The sequence below is a fragment of the Sporisorium graminicola genome, chromosome SGRAM_18, assembly GCF_005498985.1.
Source record: "Sporisorium graminicola strain CBS 10092 chromosome SGRAM_18, whole genome shotgun sequence".
NCBI lineage: Eukaryota > Fungi > Basidiomycota > Ustilaginomycetes > Ustilaginales > Ustilaginaceae > Sporisorium > Sporisorium graminicola.
Window position 1 is genome coordinate 286,297 of NC_043727.1, and position 13,693 is coordinate 299,989.

At 56.2% G+C, this 13,693-nt stretch overlaps 4 protein-coding genes across 4 annotated transcripts; 2 read left to right on the forward strand and 2 right to left on the reverse strand.

Annotated features, from left to right (window-relative positions):
* Positions 1-1,056: 1,056 nt before the first annotated feature.
* EX895_002902 (uncharacterized protein) lies at positions 1,057-2,514 on the forward strand (the record flags this gene model as incomplete). The annotated part of the gene is made up of 1 exon (XM_029883500.1): positions 1,057-2,514. The coding sequence occupies one exon, from the start codon at positions 1,057-1,059 to the stop codon at positions 2,512-2,514; it is 1,458 nt and encodes a 485-aa protein (XP_029740177.1).
* Positions 2,515-2,640: 126 nt separating this feature from the next.
* Positions 2,641-5,379, reverse strand: EX895_002903 (uncharacterized protein; the record flags this gene model as incomplete). Its single annotated transcript, XM_029883501.1, has 1 exon — positions 2,641-5,379. The coding sequence occupies one exon, from the start codon at positions 5,377-5,379 to the stop codon at positions 2,641-2,643; it is 2,739 nt and encodes a 912-aa protein (XP_029740178.1).
* A 4,021-nt stretch (positions 5,380-9,400) lies between these two features.
* On the forward strand, positions 9,401-11,911 carry EX895_002904 (uncharacterized protein; the record flags this gene model as incomplete). The annotated part of the gene is made up of 1 exon (XM_029883502.1): positions 9,401-11,911. The coding sequence occupies one exon, from the start codon at positions 9,401-9,403 to the stop codon at positions 11,909-11,911; it is 2,511 nt and encodes an 836-aa protein (XP_029740179.1).
* Positions 11,912-12,262: 351 nt separating this feature from the next.
* On the reverse strand, positions 12,263-13,363 carry EX895_002905 (uncharacterized protein; the record flags this gene model as incomplete). The annotated part of the gene is made up of 1 exon (XM_029883503.1): positions 12,263-13,363. One exon carries the CDS (start codon positions 13,361-13,363, stop codon positions 12,263-12,265), a length of 1,101 nt encoding a protein of 366 aa, XP_029740180.1.
* Between the last annotated feature and the right edge of the window lie 330 nt (positions 13,364-13,693).

Below are 13,693 nucleotides of genomic sequence, written 5' to 3' on the forward strand. Positions count from 1 at the left end.
GTTGCAGAACAATGCGGACGAGGAGAACGGGGCTAGAAATGTCTTTATCTCTGCCTCGCTGAAGGGTGCCAACATCGACAGCATTGATGGCGTACGGTTTTAACAGCGGTTCAAGGGAAGCAAAGGGCAGATTGTGAAGCCGGCGTGAGAAAGAAGGGAGCCGACCAAGGTGAGAGGATTGAACGGTGTTGGGGACTTTGTTTGGTTTGGTACAAACAAAAACAACGTCAGCTGCCGGAGGAGGTGGGCGTGCTTTTACCGTGTGTGACACATCTGAGAGGGTGCAGCTGCACAAACAGTGGTGCAATATCGTTTGACTTTGTCTGAAGTCCTTTAGCTGTGCTGGTCGCTGTCAGGAACCCACCACTTGGACAACGCTTTCGACCATATCTTTGTTATGACAACCATCAAGAGCGTTCCCGTGTCGGAATCCCTTTGTCTCTCTTCTTTCCAGATCTCTCTTCTCTTCTCTTCTCTTTTGTCTTTGCAAAAAACCTCTTCTCGTATTCCCTATAAGAAACCTAGAGCACGCTGGAGTGCTAGCAGTATGCTACTTCGCATACGACTTCTTGCTCGTGCAACCTTCTACGTACACCATCGCCTACAATCGACCAGCTGAAGATGATCCACCGCGACACTCCAGCGTCCACACCAGCCGAGGCACAAACGGACAAAACGCACGCGACCAGCTCGTCCCTCGGGTCCAGCGTCAGCTTTCACACTGCCACCTCGTCTTTTGCTGTCTGTACATGCAGCGGTGCAGCGGCTACATCGTGGAAGAGGAGGAGCGACGAACAGCCGTCATTCGAGCTGTTGCGAATGGACGAAGTGGACCATGAGGTAGCACTACAACAGCGCGAGTGTACCAGGCCGACATTGGTAGAGCACACGTTTGGATGCGTCCAGTCGGGTTATGGGACAGTGGAGAGGGGGATGGAAGCCAAAGAGGAGGTACTAGAGGGAGGGCCGCCCTCGGGAGGTTCTCTGACGCGGATGCGTTTGCCGTCTCCAAGCGTCACTACTCGTTGTACCACTCCCGTTTCGCGGCCTCTGACGATGGTCTCCTTCGCCGAAACGGATGAGGAGAGGACGGAGTTAGTAGATCGGCCAAAGCGACAGAGAAAGCAAGCCCTGAAAACAGCATCCACCATCTCGACCGTGGAAGCAGACGAAGAATCCACTTCTGAAACCACGTCGACTACAAGCTCGCACCCGACCTCGCACACCTCGACCACCACCACTTCACCACGTCAACGCAAATCCACCTCGGCTTCAACCACCAACCTCTCTCCCACCCTCCAATGTTCACCTTCCCTCCACGTCCAACGGCACATCTTCGCAAGCGTATCGGCAGGAGCCAGCAAGCCGACGGACTGGGGCGCCAACTTCTGGTGTGTTGTCACCGACCCTTTTGCTCCCGCGAATACCTTTTTCGCCAACCCGACGACGGGCGAGTGCCGCTGGGTCCTCCCCGCTGGAACAATGGTGCTGCCGCCCTCGCCGGATGGAGAGTGGTGGGAACTGTTCGACGAGAGCACAGGGCGGGAGTACTACTACCATACTCGCACCGAGGAATCGCGGTGGACGAGGCCGCTGCGGGGTATGGTGATCCCCATGGCTGCGATCCAGCGTGCTGGACACGTTGCGGAGAAGAGCGGCGGGCAGAGGGAGCAGCAGGAACGGAGCGAGGTGACAGATGCCGATGTTGGGAAGCGGCATTGGCTGGCAGTCGAGTGTGAGGATGGGCAGGAGGAGAGGTATACAACGCCGTTGCGGCCGAGGACGAGGTCTTTGCCGAAGACGTATACTCGCCGTAAAGAGGCTGTGTCGCGGTCCCAGTCGAGCGCACGGCTGCATCGGCTAGCATCAGAACAGATCCTCACAGCTGGTCGAACGGGAAAGACCCGTCTGCGGTGCAGCGAGGAACAGAACGAGGAGGACCTAGCACAACGGGCAAGGAAACTCATCCTGCTGCACGATCAGAAAGCCCTCGAATACGCACGACGCACCTCAGGCCCTCCCTTCCGACCCGACCCGACTTCGTCATCCAAGCCCCAGCCACCCACCCTCGCACATCGCCGTAAAAAACCCTCGACAACTCTGCGAATGCACCCCTCGCCCCGCACATCGACAACGCCAGAGACGCCCGCCGCCCCATCGCCAGCCATCACCATCCAAAAGCTCGGCAAAGGCCTGGCCTTCAACCCATCCACGCCCTGCTCTTCGTCCTTCTCCACTTCGCACCACACCGCCACCATTGTCGTCAAAGCACGACGCTCACTCTCATTTCTATCTCGACAGTATCATCAGCGTGGAGGATCGAGCAAAAGGGACCGTGTGGCACTCCCCGGCGACTTGGCCGCTGCGCTGCTCGACGTGCCGGTCGGCATCGGCAGCGGCAGGAGGGCCGAGGAGAACAAGCGCAACAGTCGGCTCGAGAAGTGGATTCATTGCTTCGCGCCATGCCGAAGGTCTGCTGCTGGAGAGTCGGCGTCGGTCTGTGGCCATCTGTGACTTTCTCGTACACGGCGATACTGGGTTTGCTCGAGTGCGCGCAATACTACATACTGTCCCTTCCACACCCCCTACGTGCTCGTGTATACCAGCATACTTGTGTGCGGCTTCATACCCGTGTCTGGATCAGGCCTCATACGGCGGCTTCACGAAATCCACCTTCACCATACCACTACTCGTACCACTGAGCAGCAGCCTGCTCCTGCCCAAATTCGGGTTCCACCGGACCGCAGTCACCGCCAGACACGGGTGCCACTGTGCCAAATGCCACGCCTTGTTCTCTGCCATGGTCGCGCTCTCGGGCTGCACGTGATGGCGCACGACCAGCTCGCCCGTCGACCTGTTGAGCACCTGCTGGTACACTGGCAGATGGACCCTCGGACTCCTTCGCAGCGTCCTCAGTATGTTGGCCACCTTGAGCTCGCCGTGCGCAGTGCCCATAGCGATCATCGGGTGGCACGTCGATGCGGCGAGCGAAACCACGCGTGATGGTGTGTGCGAGAGCAGCCGCGACCGCAGCATCTCTTCTGGCCGCATCGAGTAGTGCGTCACCGACCCGTCGGCGTTTTCGTGCACCAGCGACCCGCCCGAGAACGCCGAAAACGCAACAGCGTAGTGCACGGCTCGTGTGCGTTCGATCGGCGTAGCTGCGCCGCGCGTGAGGTCGACGATCGCTGTCCAGCCGTCAAGCGACACGGTGAACAGTGTTGTGGGTGGAGCAGAGGTGCGCGCGATGCCGTTGGCGTCGATGGGAGGGAGGAGGATGAACGTCGAATCTGTGATCGCGGAGCGGTGGGCTCGGACGACGTATTGCGGAGGTGGTGTTGGCGATGGATGAGGTGATCGCAGGATATGACCGGTGTTCCAAACTCCGACCCAGCCTTGCGATCCTCCAAAAGCAAGCAATTCACCACCGGCCCATGCGAGGCTCGTTGCCGCCTGCTGCGGGTGCTCCAACCGCAAAATGGGATCCAGACGGATGTGTAGCGGCCCTTCACTGGGCTTCTCGCTCTGCTTGCTTCGCACAAACTCGGGATGTGGCACTGAGAACACGCTCAGGCTGCCGTCGGCAAAGCAGCCAGCTAGCAAACCCAGGCGGCGTGGTGCTCCTCCTTGCTTCTCGTTACTATCCGCATCGGCAAAGTCGTGCCCGCTAGGGCACCAAGCAAGCTTGAATGCCGCGCCTGCTTCGTGGCACAGCACCATTTCAAGCCGTGCTTGGCCCTTGCCCTTCTCACCGTTGGCAGCAGACGTTGAGGCAGCGGTATCAGGAGCTATGCTCCAGATCTGCAGACTCGCTGGTGCCGGTCGCACCTGCTTCTGCCCAATCATGGTCAGTGGTGCCTTCGACGCAGCTGCGGACACGACAAAGTACTCTTTGCCCGTATTGAGGTGTACCGGCACAGGAACCCAGTCAAGAGCATACACATGACCGCCCACGTTGAGCAAGTGACCTTCGTCAGGTACCACACCCAGACTGTCGAGCCGTTTCGAGGTTCCATTGGGGATTTGGACAAGGATCTCTTGATCCGGTGGTCCGACAGATACATGCAGGACATCGCCACAAATGGGCTCTTTCTCTTCAAAGCCCAGATTCGGGATGTCGGCAAACTTAGGGTCGTCGAGGTTGATGGGCTCTTGGTTGGCGTCGAGCGCTGCGATGGTTTCTTCGTCTTCCTCAGCTCCAGCTGCGGCTGGATCGTCATCATCATCAGCGCCCGGATCTGCATCGGCACCGCCGCTAGCGCCAGATTTGGAACGCGGCGTCATTTTGAGCAACTTGGGCGTATCGCTGAGGACGCTCTTCTTGAGTCGATTGCGCATGCTGAGTTGGGGCACGGCAAGCTTCATGACGGTGGTGGGATGTCGGAGTGCGCTTCGCTGCGGAGTAGTTGTGTCTTTCAAGAATGGTAAGGCTTCTTTGCTGGAGAGAGTGACTAGGTTTTGAAACTGCGTGTCGAGCCATGGTTGGATGAAGGGCCACCCTGGATGCAGTCCTAGCGCGTTCACTTCGTTTGGAGCCCCAGACTTTCTCGCTTCTTGAGTCCATTTAGACCTCACAATGCTTTGCGCCCATCCAAACGGCTTTCCAGGAAACCAACCCCAGTCGTAGATGCCTTGGCTAGGGACGTATCCGACTTGACCGTTCCAGAAGCTTACAAGAGCCCTTTTAATGAGCGCGTAGGCGCTCGAATCGAGCCTAGTTGGAGCATGTCCATCTGCAGGCCATGGCAACGCCTTCGCAGCTGATCGACTATCTTGCATATCAGCTGGCTGAGAATCAGCATCTTCGTTTGCTATGGAGGAGGCGAGGTCGGAAGGAGGTACACCGAAGAAAGGCGGATGGTAAACACCTTGTAGCCAAAGCGGACGGAGCGATCTGGGCTTTTGGGTCTTGAGCTGGGCTCGATTGAGTGTGCTGAGGGGACCTTCCTGGCTGTAGATCTCGACATCTGGGTTCTTGCCCCAGTAAAGCTCCTCGACATCGTCGTCCTCGTCGTCTTCGTCTTCTAGCTTAGCTTTGGCTTTACCTTTGCCCTTTGCGCTTCTTGGTGTTCTGAGTGGAGTTTTTGGCGCATCATCAAGTGCTGAAGTGACCGGCCGGTCCTCCTCTGTAGGAAGATTGTTCGCACCCGCTTTGGCTGTCGCGCCTCGCTCGTATTTGGACCCAGAAGACTTGGGCTTTACTTTGCCTTTGCTAGGCGTAGAGGGAACGAAATCGTCGTCATCATTGTCATCGTCCGCAACGATGGGTGGAGTAGGTGTCTCGAGCAAGTCTGGAGTCGAAGCGTCGATTTGCGCGGCGACCAGCTTCGCCTTCTTGCGCGCCGGTGTGGTTCTTTTGGTGGATGCAGCAGCAGGCATTTCGACAGCTGCGCTGGGACGAGCTGACCTGAGCTTTTTTGCTGACGCTGGATGACCACTGCAAATCAAGCTACTTTGGCATGCTGCTGGAAACGGATGCAGATGGCTGATCAGAGGTGGAGCGTCGGTGGTGGAAGAGGGATGGGTCGACGCTCGGGCCATCAAGTGGTTGATGGGTGAGAAGGAGGCGAGTTGTTCAGTCCAAGTTGTTGTTCCCAAATTCAGGGTCCACCTTGCAGAGTCGCATTTGTTCGACAAAACAAGCAGCTCAAAAAAAAGGCAATTTGGCAAAGAAATGCGGCCAGAAAAATACATCGAAAAACAACAAACACTTGAATATCAAAAGCAGGATCTCGACATGCGCTCTCACATTGAGCACCGACGACCATTCACTTTCCAGACGGAGTAGTAGACTCAGGCAAAGTACGAAACTTTGCACCCAAGGTGAGAGAGGCTGATCCATGTGCAGATTGAAGCGAGAGAAAAAGCGACAACATAAATTTCATGACCAAGATCAAGCTTAGGTGCGACTCAAGGAACGATCTTTGCCTCGAGGAGGGCCACGTGTGTTGTGCAGGCGCCCCTTCCTGATTCTGTCGTTAAATTGAAGACCCTAGGACCTGTCCGGGAGGGATGAAGCAGTCAAACGACTTTCCGGAAGCACGAAACAAAGATTCGATTGGTCGCGGTAGTCCCCATTACCAAGGTACGGTCTGGCCCTGCACGTCGCAAAGCGTCATCAACTTATAGAGCAGTTTGCTTCCTAAGGGTTGATCCAACATCAGGCGGGCCTGGAAATTAGGCTCACCGGCGTTTTCTGACCGAGACGGCGAACCCGGACGTGGATTAGGTCGACTTTCACCCGTCCATGTCTTCTCCGACCGGATCTCCAGCTTCCGACCGGTTTAGCCGTGCTAGGAAGACGTGGAGGATACTGGATGTGGCTGCGACTGAACTGCAGAAGCCGGGTGAGCTTAGGATAAGGGCAGTTTCAAAAGTCGTGTAGGCGTGGACCAAATAGGGACCCCTTTATGGTGCGCCAAAGTACTGTAGCCAAGCGGAGCAAGAGAATGCTTCGTTGCAGCAGTGCCGATCTCGCTTTATTTGCAGGTCCGACAGACGATGCTTGTGCGAGCCTTCAAGCTTCAAAGCCCGACATGATTTGACGCCGTTGGCATGGTTTATGCGCTGCTGATCCGTTGACCGGCCAAGTTGGACGAAATTGGCTTCTGAGCTGAGTGGTGTGCTTGCGTCACTGTGCTGTACAGTGCATGTCATGCTCAAGGTTTCGATGCGTTCAGAAGACACTCCCGTTCTACTCGATCAACGCTCCACCTTTGCTGGACGGGTAGCCCATCAGCGTGGCTACCACCTTGTTGCTGCATGCAGAGATCTACACGACAGATGCAGGGTCAGACTTTTCTTACAAACAGGTGCAGAACGAATTCACACGCTTGGCCAGACTCAAGCGTTTCTTTGTAGCCATAACAGCGTCGCAATTCTTTGACTCCCAACACAATGGAAGACTCGCTTGTCCCAGACGCTGCTTGCTACATTGAATTGTGTTAGAGGTTAGCACACCGAATTGGCCTGCTGCGAGAATCGATGTTGGAGGCGGTACAGTTGGCTTGCGACCAAGTCACCCGTCCATTTCCTGCTAGGCGACGAAACGATCCTGATCCACTGCCTGGCTACGGCCTCACCGAACGATGAGGCTCGCTGCGGAAAGAGATACAGCTGAGAGCAGGAGGGAGCGTAAGTCTCTCTCGCTCTGGCAAAAAAGACAAAAACAAAAAGGCGGGCCGGGTCAGTTAGGGGCCGACTGCATAAGAAACGGTGATACTGTATGTATTATGAATATACATAATAAATCCACGCGCCCCTTAGGCCAGCTGCTGCCAGAATTCGCAGGCACTGCGGGGCTCAGGGGCAGAACTGTCGCGAGCACCTAGCCGAGGCTGTCAGACAAGTTGGCGCCTGCGAAACTGGACAAGGCGGTATGCTGCCTGTGCTTTATGCTGTTCGGTAATCAGACGCCCCGCCCTTGCACTTTGCTCTTGCGGCAACAGCATGGTCGATCGCGAGCGCTGTAGCGGTGGGCACCATCGTCATCGCTATGTACAAGCAGCTTAATCGAGGGGCCTCTAGATGTGGCTTGCCGACTTTGAACAGTTTGCCAAAAGGTCGGTCTCGCCTGATTCTGAGCTGGTTCCCAGACGGAAGAGGCTGCATCTCACCCCTATCTGACTGTGCGCGGGCTGACAGCATGTCTTGAGCCGCCGCCGGGCAGTTCTGAATGGTAATAACAAGCTTTGCCTGCTGCTGCTTCTTGGTCCATCTCCTGACCTAAAGAATCATGTGCAAAGATCCAAGTGCTGGCTAAATTCCCACGTTTGTCAGAGACGAAACTCTGAGCAGAGCGAGATCACCCTGAAACGCCAACTGCATAGGACTGTGTCTCATCTCTGGAAAGCTTCCAGGCGGCTAGGAATGAAACAAGGGGCGACGATCGCTTGCTTGGGCCGGATCGCTTACGAAATGGGTACTGCATGCTGCAAGTAAGCTTCTCAAGCTACTGCACTGGGCTCTTGCCTGTGGGAACAGGTTGGCCGCCAGCTCGGATCAACAAGCGTTCGATTCGAGAAGACTTTGCAAGACGAGTCAGAAGGGAGTCAATAGGCCTCACACATGCATCAGAGCAAAGCACCGAAGCTCAGGGGTGTGATACAGTGTGACAAGCTCCTCCTGAGGCTGCGCTGTTCGGTCGTGCTCTCACGTCGACTAACCGGCTTCCACCAGGGCCCCCGCAGAAGCAACGATGGAAACACCTGCCCTGAAACGCAAAGAAAGACGGGACCTCTAGACGGGACGTGGGTGCGTCTTGGAGTCAGCCGGAGCGAACTTGCCAAATCGAGCAAAGGCGTCAGTCTGTGTAGAAGTGAGGCGAACGTCTGCTTGTGGGCTCTACTTGCAGGGCCGAAGCGAATTTGTTCCAGAAGTGTCCAGCTTTATCAAATGCATTCTCGCCCCGCTGTGCCCGTGTGCATTCGCAGGTGTTGGTTGGTTGTTAATTTCAGTTCTTGAAAATAATTAAGTTCAAAAAACACAGGGGCACAGCGACTGGACTGGTGTTGGTCAGAGTGAATCGCCCCTTTCCAAACACAGGAGAATTTGTTTATTGTGTTTATTAATATTCTTACTTTCTGAGCGAGAACTGCATCCAACGAAAAGCAACAAGACGCACACTGACTGGCTGAGCAGTGAGTGCTTTTGCATTTTGCCTCCCAACGCTCAATTTGGAAATGGAAACGGAAAGGAAATAGGCGCTTGTTCGCGTTGCAATTGCAACCCTGATTTGGCTGTTTGCTGGTAAAAGCGACTTGGCGGTGTCATCACATCAACACTGAGCGCTTCTCTTTCTCTTTCTCTTTCTCGTTCTCTCTCTCTCTCTGTCGGCCAAGCCCACGTCACATTCAGATCGCTTCTCCTCCTTTCTCCAGACCATCTTCCATCACCATCGCCGTCGGCTTCGATCATCCCTCTCGACCCCCTTTCTTTCCGACCCATCACATCGCACCGTGTCGACAGCTGCTGCGACCTCGCTGCTCTTCCATATCCACGTTCACACGCAAACACGCCAATCCTCCCCACCACCATTACCAACACGACTTGCCTCGACTGCCCTTGACTCTTTCCCACCATTCATCTTCATTGGCTCGTCTGTACCATCTTTGTTTTTTGTTGTGTGACCAACACCATCCATACTTCACTTGTTCATTGGAACCCTTGTTTCAGCTTATCGACTCACATCATCGTCTGCTCACGACAACGTTTACGACGTTCTTCACGACCATCTCACGATAACGCAGCACCTCACGAAGTTGCTACCACACTTATCGGCCATCCAATCAGCGTTCACAGACTACACGCTCTTGTTCCACCGGATACACAAGGCTAGCATCAGTGTGGTATGCTACACAACTCTTTCCACACTCACTCCACTTTGGCCTAATCTTTAGCCATGCCAAACCTTGCTCTTCCCTCGAGGTCCCCGCTACTTGGCTCGCGTAAAGCCCTTCGCGAGCCCAGCCCAGCACCACCTACACCCACACGCAAAAGCTCGGCATCTCCGCTTCTACCACCGCCACCACCATCTTCATCATCAGCATCATCCTCAGCAGCAGCAGCGGCGGCAACTCCGTTAGCAGGTCCTAGCAGTCGTGTTCGCTCACCACCCAAGCCTATCGCATCCGGCAAGGAACTTTCCGAGCAGTATGAGCTTCTCGAAAAGATCGGCGCCGGCTCCTTCGGTACCGTCTACAAGGCCATGCACAAAGAGTCTCGCCAAATTGTAGCCATCAAACAGGTCGACCTCGAAGATTCCGACGATGATATTAGCGAAATTCAACAGGAGATCGCTCATCTCGCCCAGTGCGACAGCGAATGGGTCACGCGCTACTATGGCAGCTTCGTCAAGGGCTACAAGCTCTGGATCATCATGGAGTATCTTGCAGGCGGCTCATGTCTCGATCTGCTCAAAGCCGGCCCCTTTTCCGAGGCACACATCGGCATTATCTGTCGCGAGCTTCTTCTGGGTCTCGAGTATCTTCACAACGAGGGCAAGATCCACCGCGATATCAAGGCTGCCAACGTGCTCCTCTCTGCAAGCGGCAAAGTCAAGCTGGCCGACTTTGGTGTTGCCGCACAGCTCTCTAACAACAAATCCAGGCGCAACACGTTTGTCGGCACGCCGTTCTGGATGGCGCCCGAAGTCATCCGTCAAGCCGGTTATGACTACAAGGCCGATATCTGGTCTTTGGGCATTACCGCTATCGAGATGGCCAAGGGCGAACCGCCGCTTGCAGAGTATCATCCCATGCGTGTCCTCTTCCTCATCCCCAAAGCCAAGAGCCCCACGCTCGACGGCAACTTCTCTTCGGCCTTCAAGGACTTTGTCGACCTCTGCCTCATCAAGGACCCCAAGCATCGCCCCAGCACCAAAGAGCTCCTCTCGCACCGCTTCATCAAGTACGCTAAAAAGACGGTACTTCTCACCGAGCTCATCGAGAAGCACCAGGAATACAAGGCACGGGGCGCTACAAGGGGTGGAGCCATCGTCCGCGACCATCTGCGCGGCATCGATGCCCAATCCACGATAGGTGCCGGCACCATGATGTCCGAATGGCAGTTTGACACGATGCGCTCTCGTATGTCGGTCTACGATGAACCCGACGATGTCCAAGATGGCGACGGCCTCTCCAGCAGTATCGACGTGTGGGCCAGAGCCGGCCGCGGTCCCCCTGCCATGGGTGAGCAACGCGCCGGCTATGATACTGTTCGAGGTGGCCGTCCCGCTGGCGAGCTTATGGAGGCTGTCGACAGTGCCATGCACACCCCCGTTCGCAACGGCACTCTGCGTGCCAATGCTGCTGGTGTTCGGGCCGGAGGAGATCGCGATGACATTTCTGATCTTTCTACCGAGGCCTATTCGAGCAGCGACGCATTAAGCCGATCGTCCAGCACGCCCGCCACCTCAACCGCATCAGGACCCACCACGCCCTCCGAAAAGGTTCGCGACTCGATCCACGTCGACGCACTGGCCGCCTCGTTCCGCGGAATGCAGCCCTCGGATGCCCCGGCTCGGTACGTTGTAGGTGGTCTGGGCAAGAACGCAGGTGCTGCCTCGTCAGCTTCGTGTCTCGCTCCTCCTTCTGCCAGCGGTCTGGCCGAGAGCAGCGTCGACGTTGCTACCGCCGCAGCAACCATGGCTTCCGCCCAAGCCGGCTCCACGGCGACTTTGCACATTCGATGTGCCCGCGACGGAAAGGCGTCTCCCAGCCACAGCAGGAACAACTCTGCCGCATCCACTTCGCGTCCAACAGAATCACGCACGCGGCGAAGCAGCTGGAACGAGCGCAACGACATCAACGGCACCGTGCTCAAGGAGGCGGATGTGGCCAATGGATTGGAGACGCTGCGGCCCGTACGTCGACTCGACGCAGGTGGATCGGCACGACTCAGCCAGCAGTACATTGGCAACTCACGCAGCGACTCTGCCCCCTCGGGGCTGGACAAGCCGGGCCAAGCAAACGCAACCTCGCCTGAGCGCAAGCAGCTGCGACACTCGCGCTCGGCACTGGCGAGTTCCAGCAGTACCGCCCGAGCCCACGCGACGGCGGGCGAGAACCTGGTGCGCGACGTGATTCTGCCCGTCATGGAGCGTGCCAAGGAGCAAGATCTGGACGCAGCCGAGGTGGAAGCACTCAACATGATCTCCAAGGGCTTTGAAGATCTGAGCTTGCTCAATTCGCGTCTTGCTTATTCGACGATTGTGGATCTGCTGTTGAGCATGAACGACAACGAGCAGGCGCGCGACAACCTCTCGACAACGTTCAGACAGCGCTTGACGGGTCCGCAGATCGCCAAGCTGCAGGCGTCGGCGCAGGCTGAGGAGGCACCGCGATCGCCTATCGCCGACCTGCTGTATGGGCGATGGCTTGAGGGGCTGAGGACAAGGTGGATGGGCTATTGAGTTCGACGGCTTTGACACGCAAGCATTGTCCCGATTGTTTCTGTTTTATTTCATATCACCGCATGCATCTTCCCCGTTCAAGACTTGTTTCTGCACTCTACGCACTATTCTGCATCTTCTCTTCTCTTTTTTGTTTTGTTCTTCCTTCTTAATCTCATGATGGACACACTCTTGCGTCTGAGTGCACGGGAGGAGAGGCAAGATTCTGAGTCGTGGGGTGTGGGCAACGCGCCAGGCGCTGCGCTGCGAGTGGGCGGTGCTAAGACGGCTCCATTGCTATATAGATAGATAGAAAAACAAGAGACGCAATGGAAGGAATACAGAGTCCCAAGAAAGAAGGTTGGAGAATGGCTATTGCGAAGGATGGCCGGCCTCGGAGGATGGTGGGAGGACCTGGTCCAGGTTGCTCGATTCGTCTTCTGCCTCCTTGATGGTCTGTCTGAGCTTGTCGATCTCTTCCTTGTTGGGGACGTGTTCGTTGGTGCGCAGGCGGTTGATGAGGCGGATGCCGTTGACGGCTTTGCGGAAGGTGCGTTTGGCGTTGAAGGCTGACTTGATATCTGGCAAGAGATCCTTCTGTTCCGTCGACGGATCTGCGCGGGCACCAGAGGCGGTCGGGGCGGCGGCCTGGAGCCAGGGGTGCTGCAGGGCTTGCTTTGCGGTGAGGCGTTGAGCGGGGTCGGTGGTGAGGAGCTTGTTGATAAAGTCCTTGGCTTGGTCCGAGACGTCTTCCCAGTACTGGGTGGGTTCGAAGCGGTAATCTGCGTTGATGATGGCTTGCATTTCCTCCATGGTGGTGTCGCGGTCGAAGGGGGTATAGCCGCAGAGGAGAAAGTAGGTGATGACGCCGATGGCCCACATGTCGACCGGTTTACCGTGGCCCGTCTTTTTGAAGATCTCTGGTGCCATGTAGCCGGGCGTGCCGCACGTGGTGGAGAGAACGGTGATCTTTTCGTCGTCAACCACCCTAGACAGACCGAAATCGGCAATAAGCAGGTCGCTCTCCTCAGTCTTGTCCCTAAACAAAAGGTTTTCGGGCTTGAGGTCGCGATGTACGATGCCCTGGTCGTGGAGGTACACGACGGCCTCTGTGATGGTGCGCACAATGTGCGCTGCGTCCTTTTCGTAGTAGTTACCCCTCTCGCAGATGCGGTCGAACAGCTCGCCGCCCACACACAGATCCGTCACGAGGTAGAGGTTGTTCATCGTCTCAAAGTAGTCGACGAGTGTGACGATGGAGCGGTGACCCTGCGAGACGCGTTTGAGCGCCTGGATCTCGTTGCGCACCATGTGCTCTCGTCCCTCCATGAGCTTTTTCGAGATGACCTTGCAGGCATAGTATTGGCCCGTCTTGATGTGCACGGCCTCCTTGACGACGGCGTAAGTGCCTTGCCCAAGCGTTCGACCGGTCTTATAGGCGCATGGCACGGTTTGTGGTTGTGCAGAGGCCATCGTGGGAAGTATATAGACAGAGCGATGCACTGGCCTAGGAGTAAGTAAGAAACGAGAGGATGATGGTGAGGTCGGTAGCAAGATAACGAGGTTCAGATGGTGTGCTGCGTGCTCCAATGCAGCCTATTTGCTCGCTGCAGTTTTCCAAAAAAAGGTAGAAAAGGCGTGCACGGGCGCGGCACCAAACCTGTCAAGAGCTATATTTTGAAGGCTAAATTTAAACTTAGAAAGTGCGCTAGTCGCGGCGGCGTCGTCGGCCTTGGTTCTAGATGTAGCCAGCCAGCCATGCATGACAGAGACACGGCTGAGATGCAACTCAGACGACCCGGA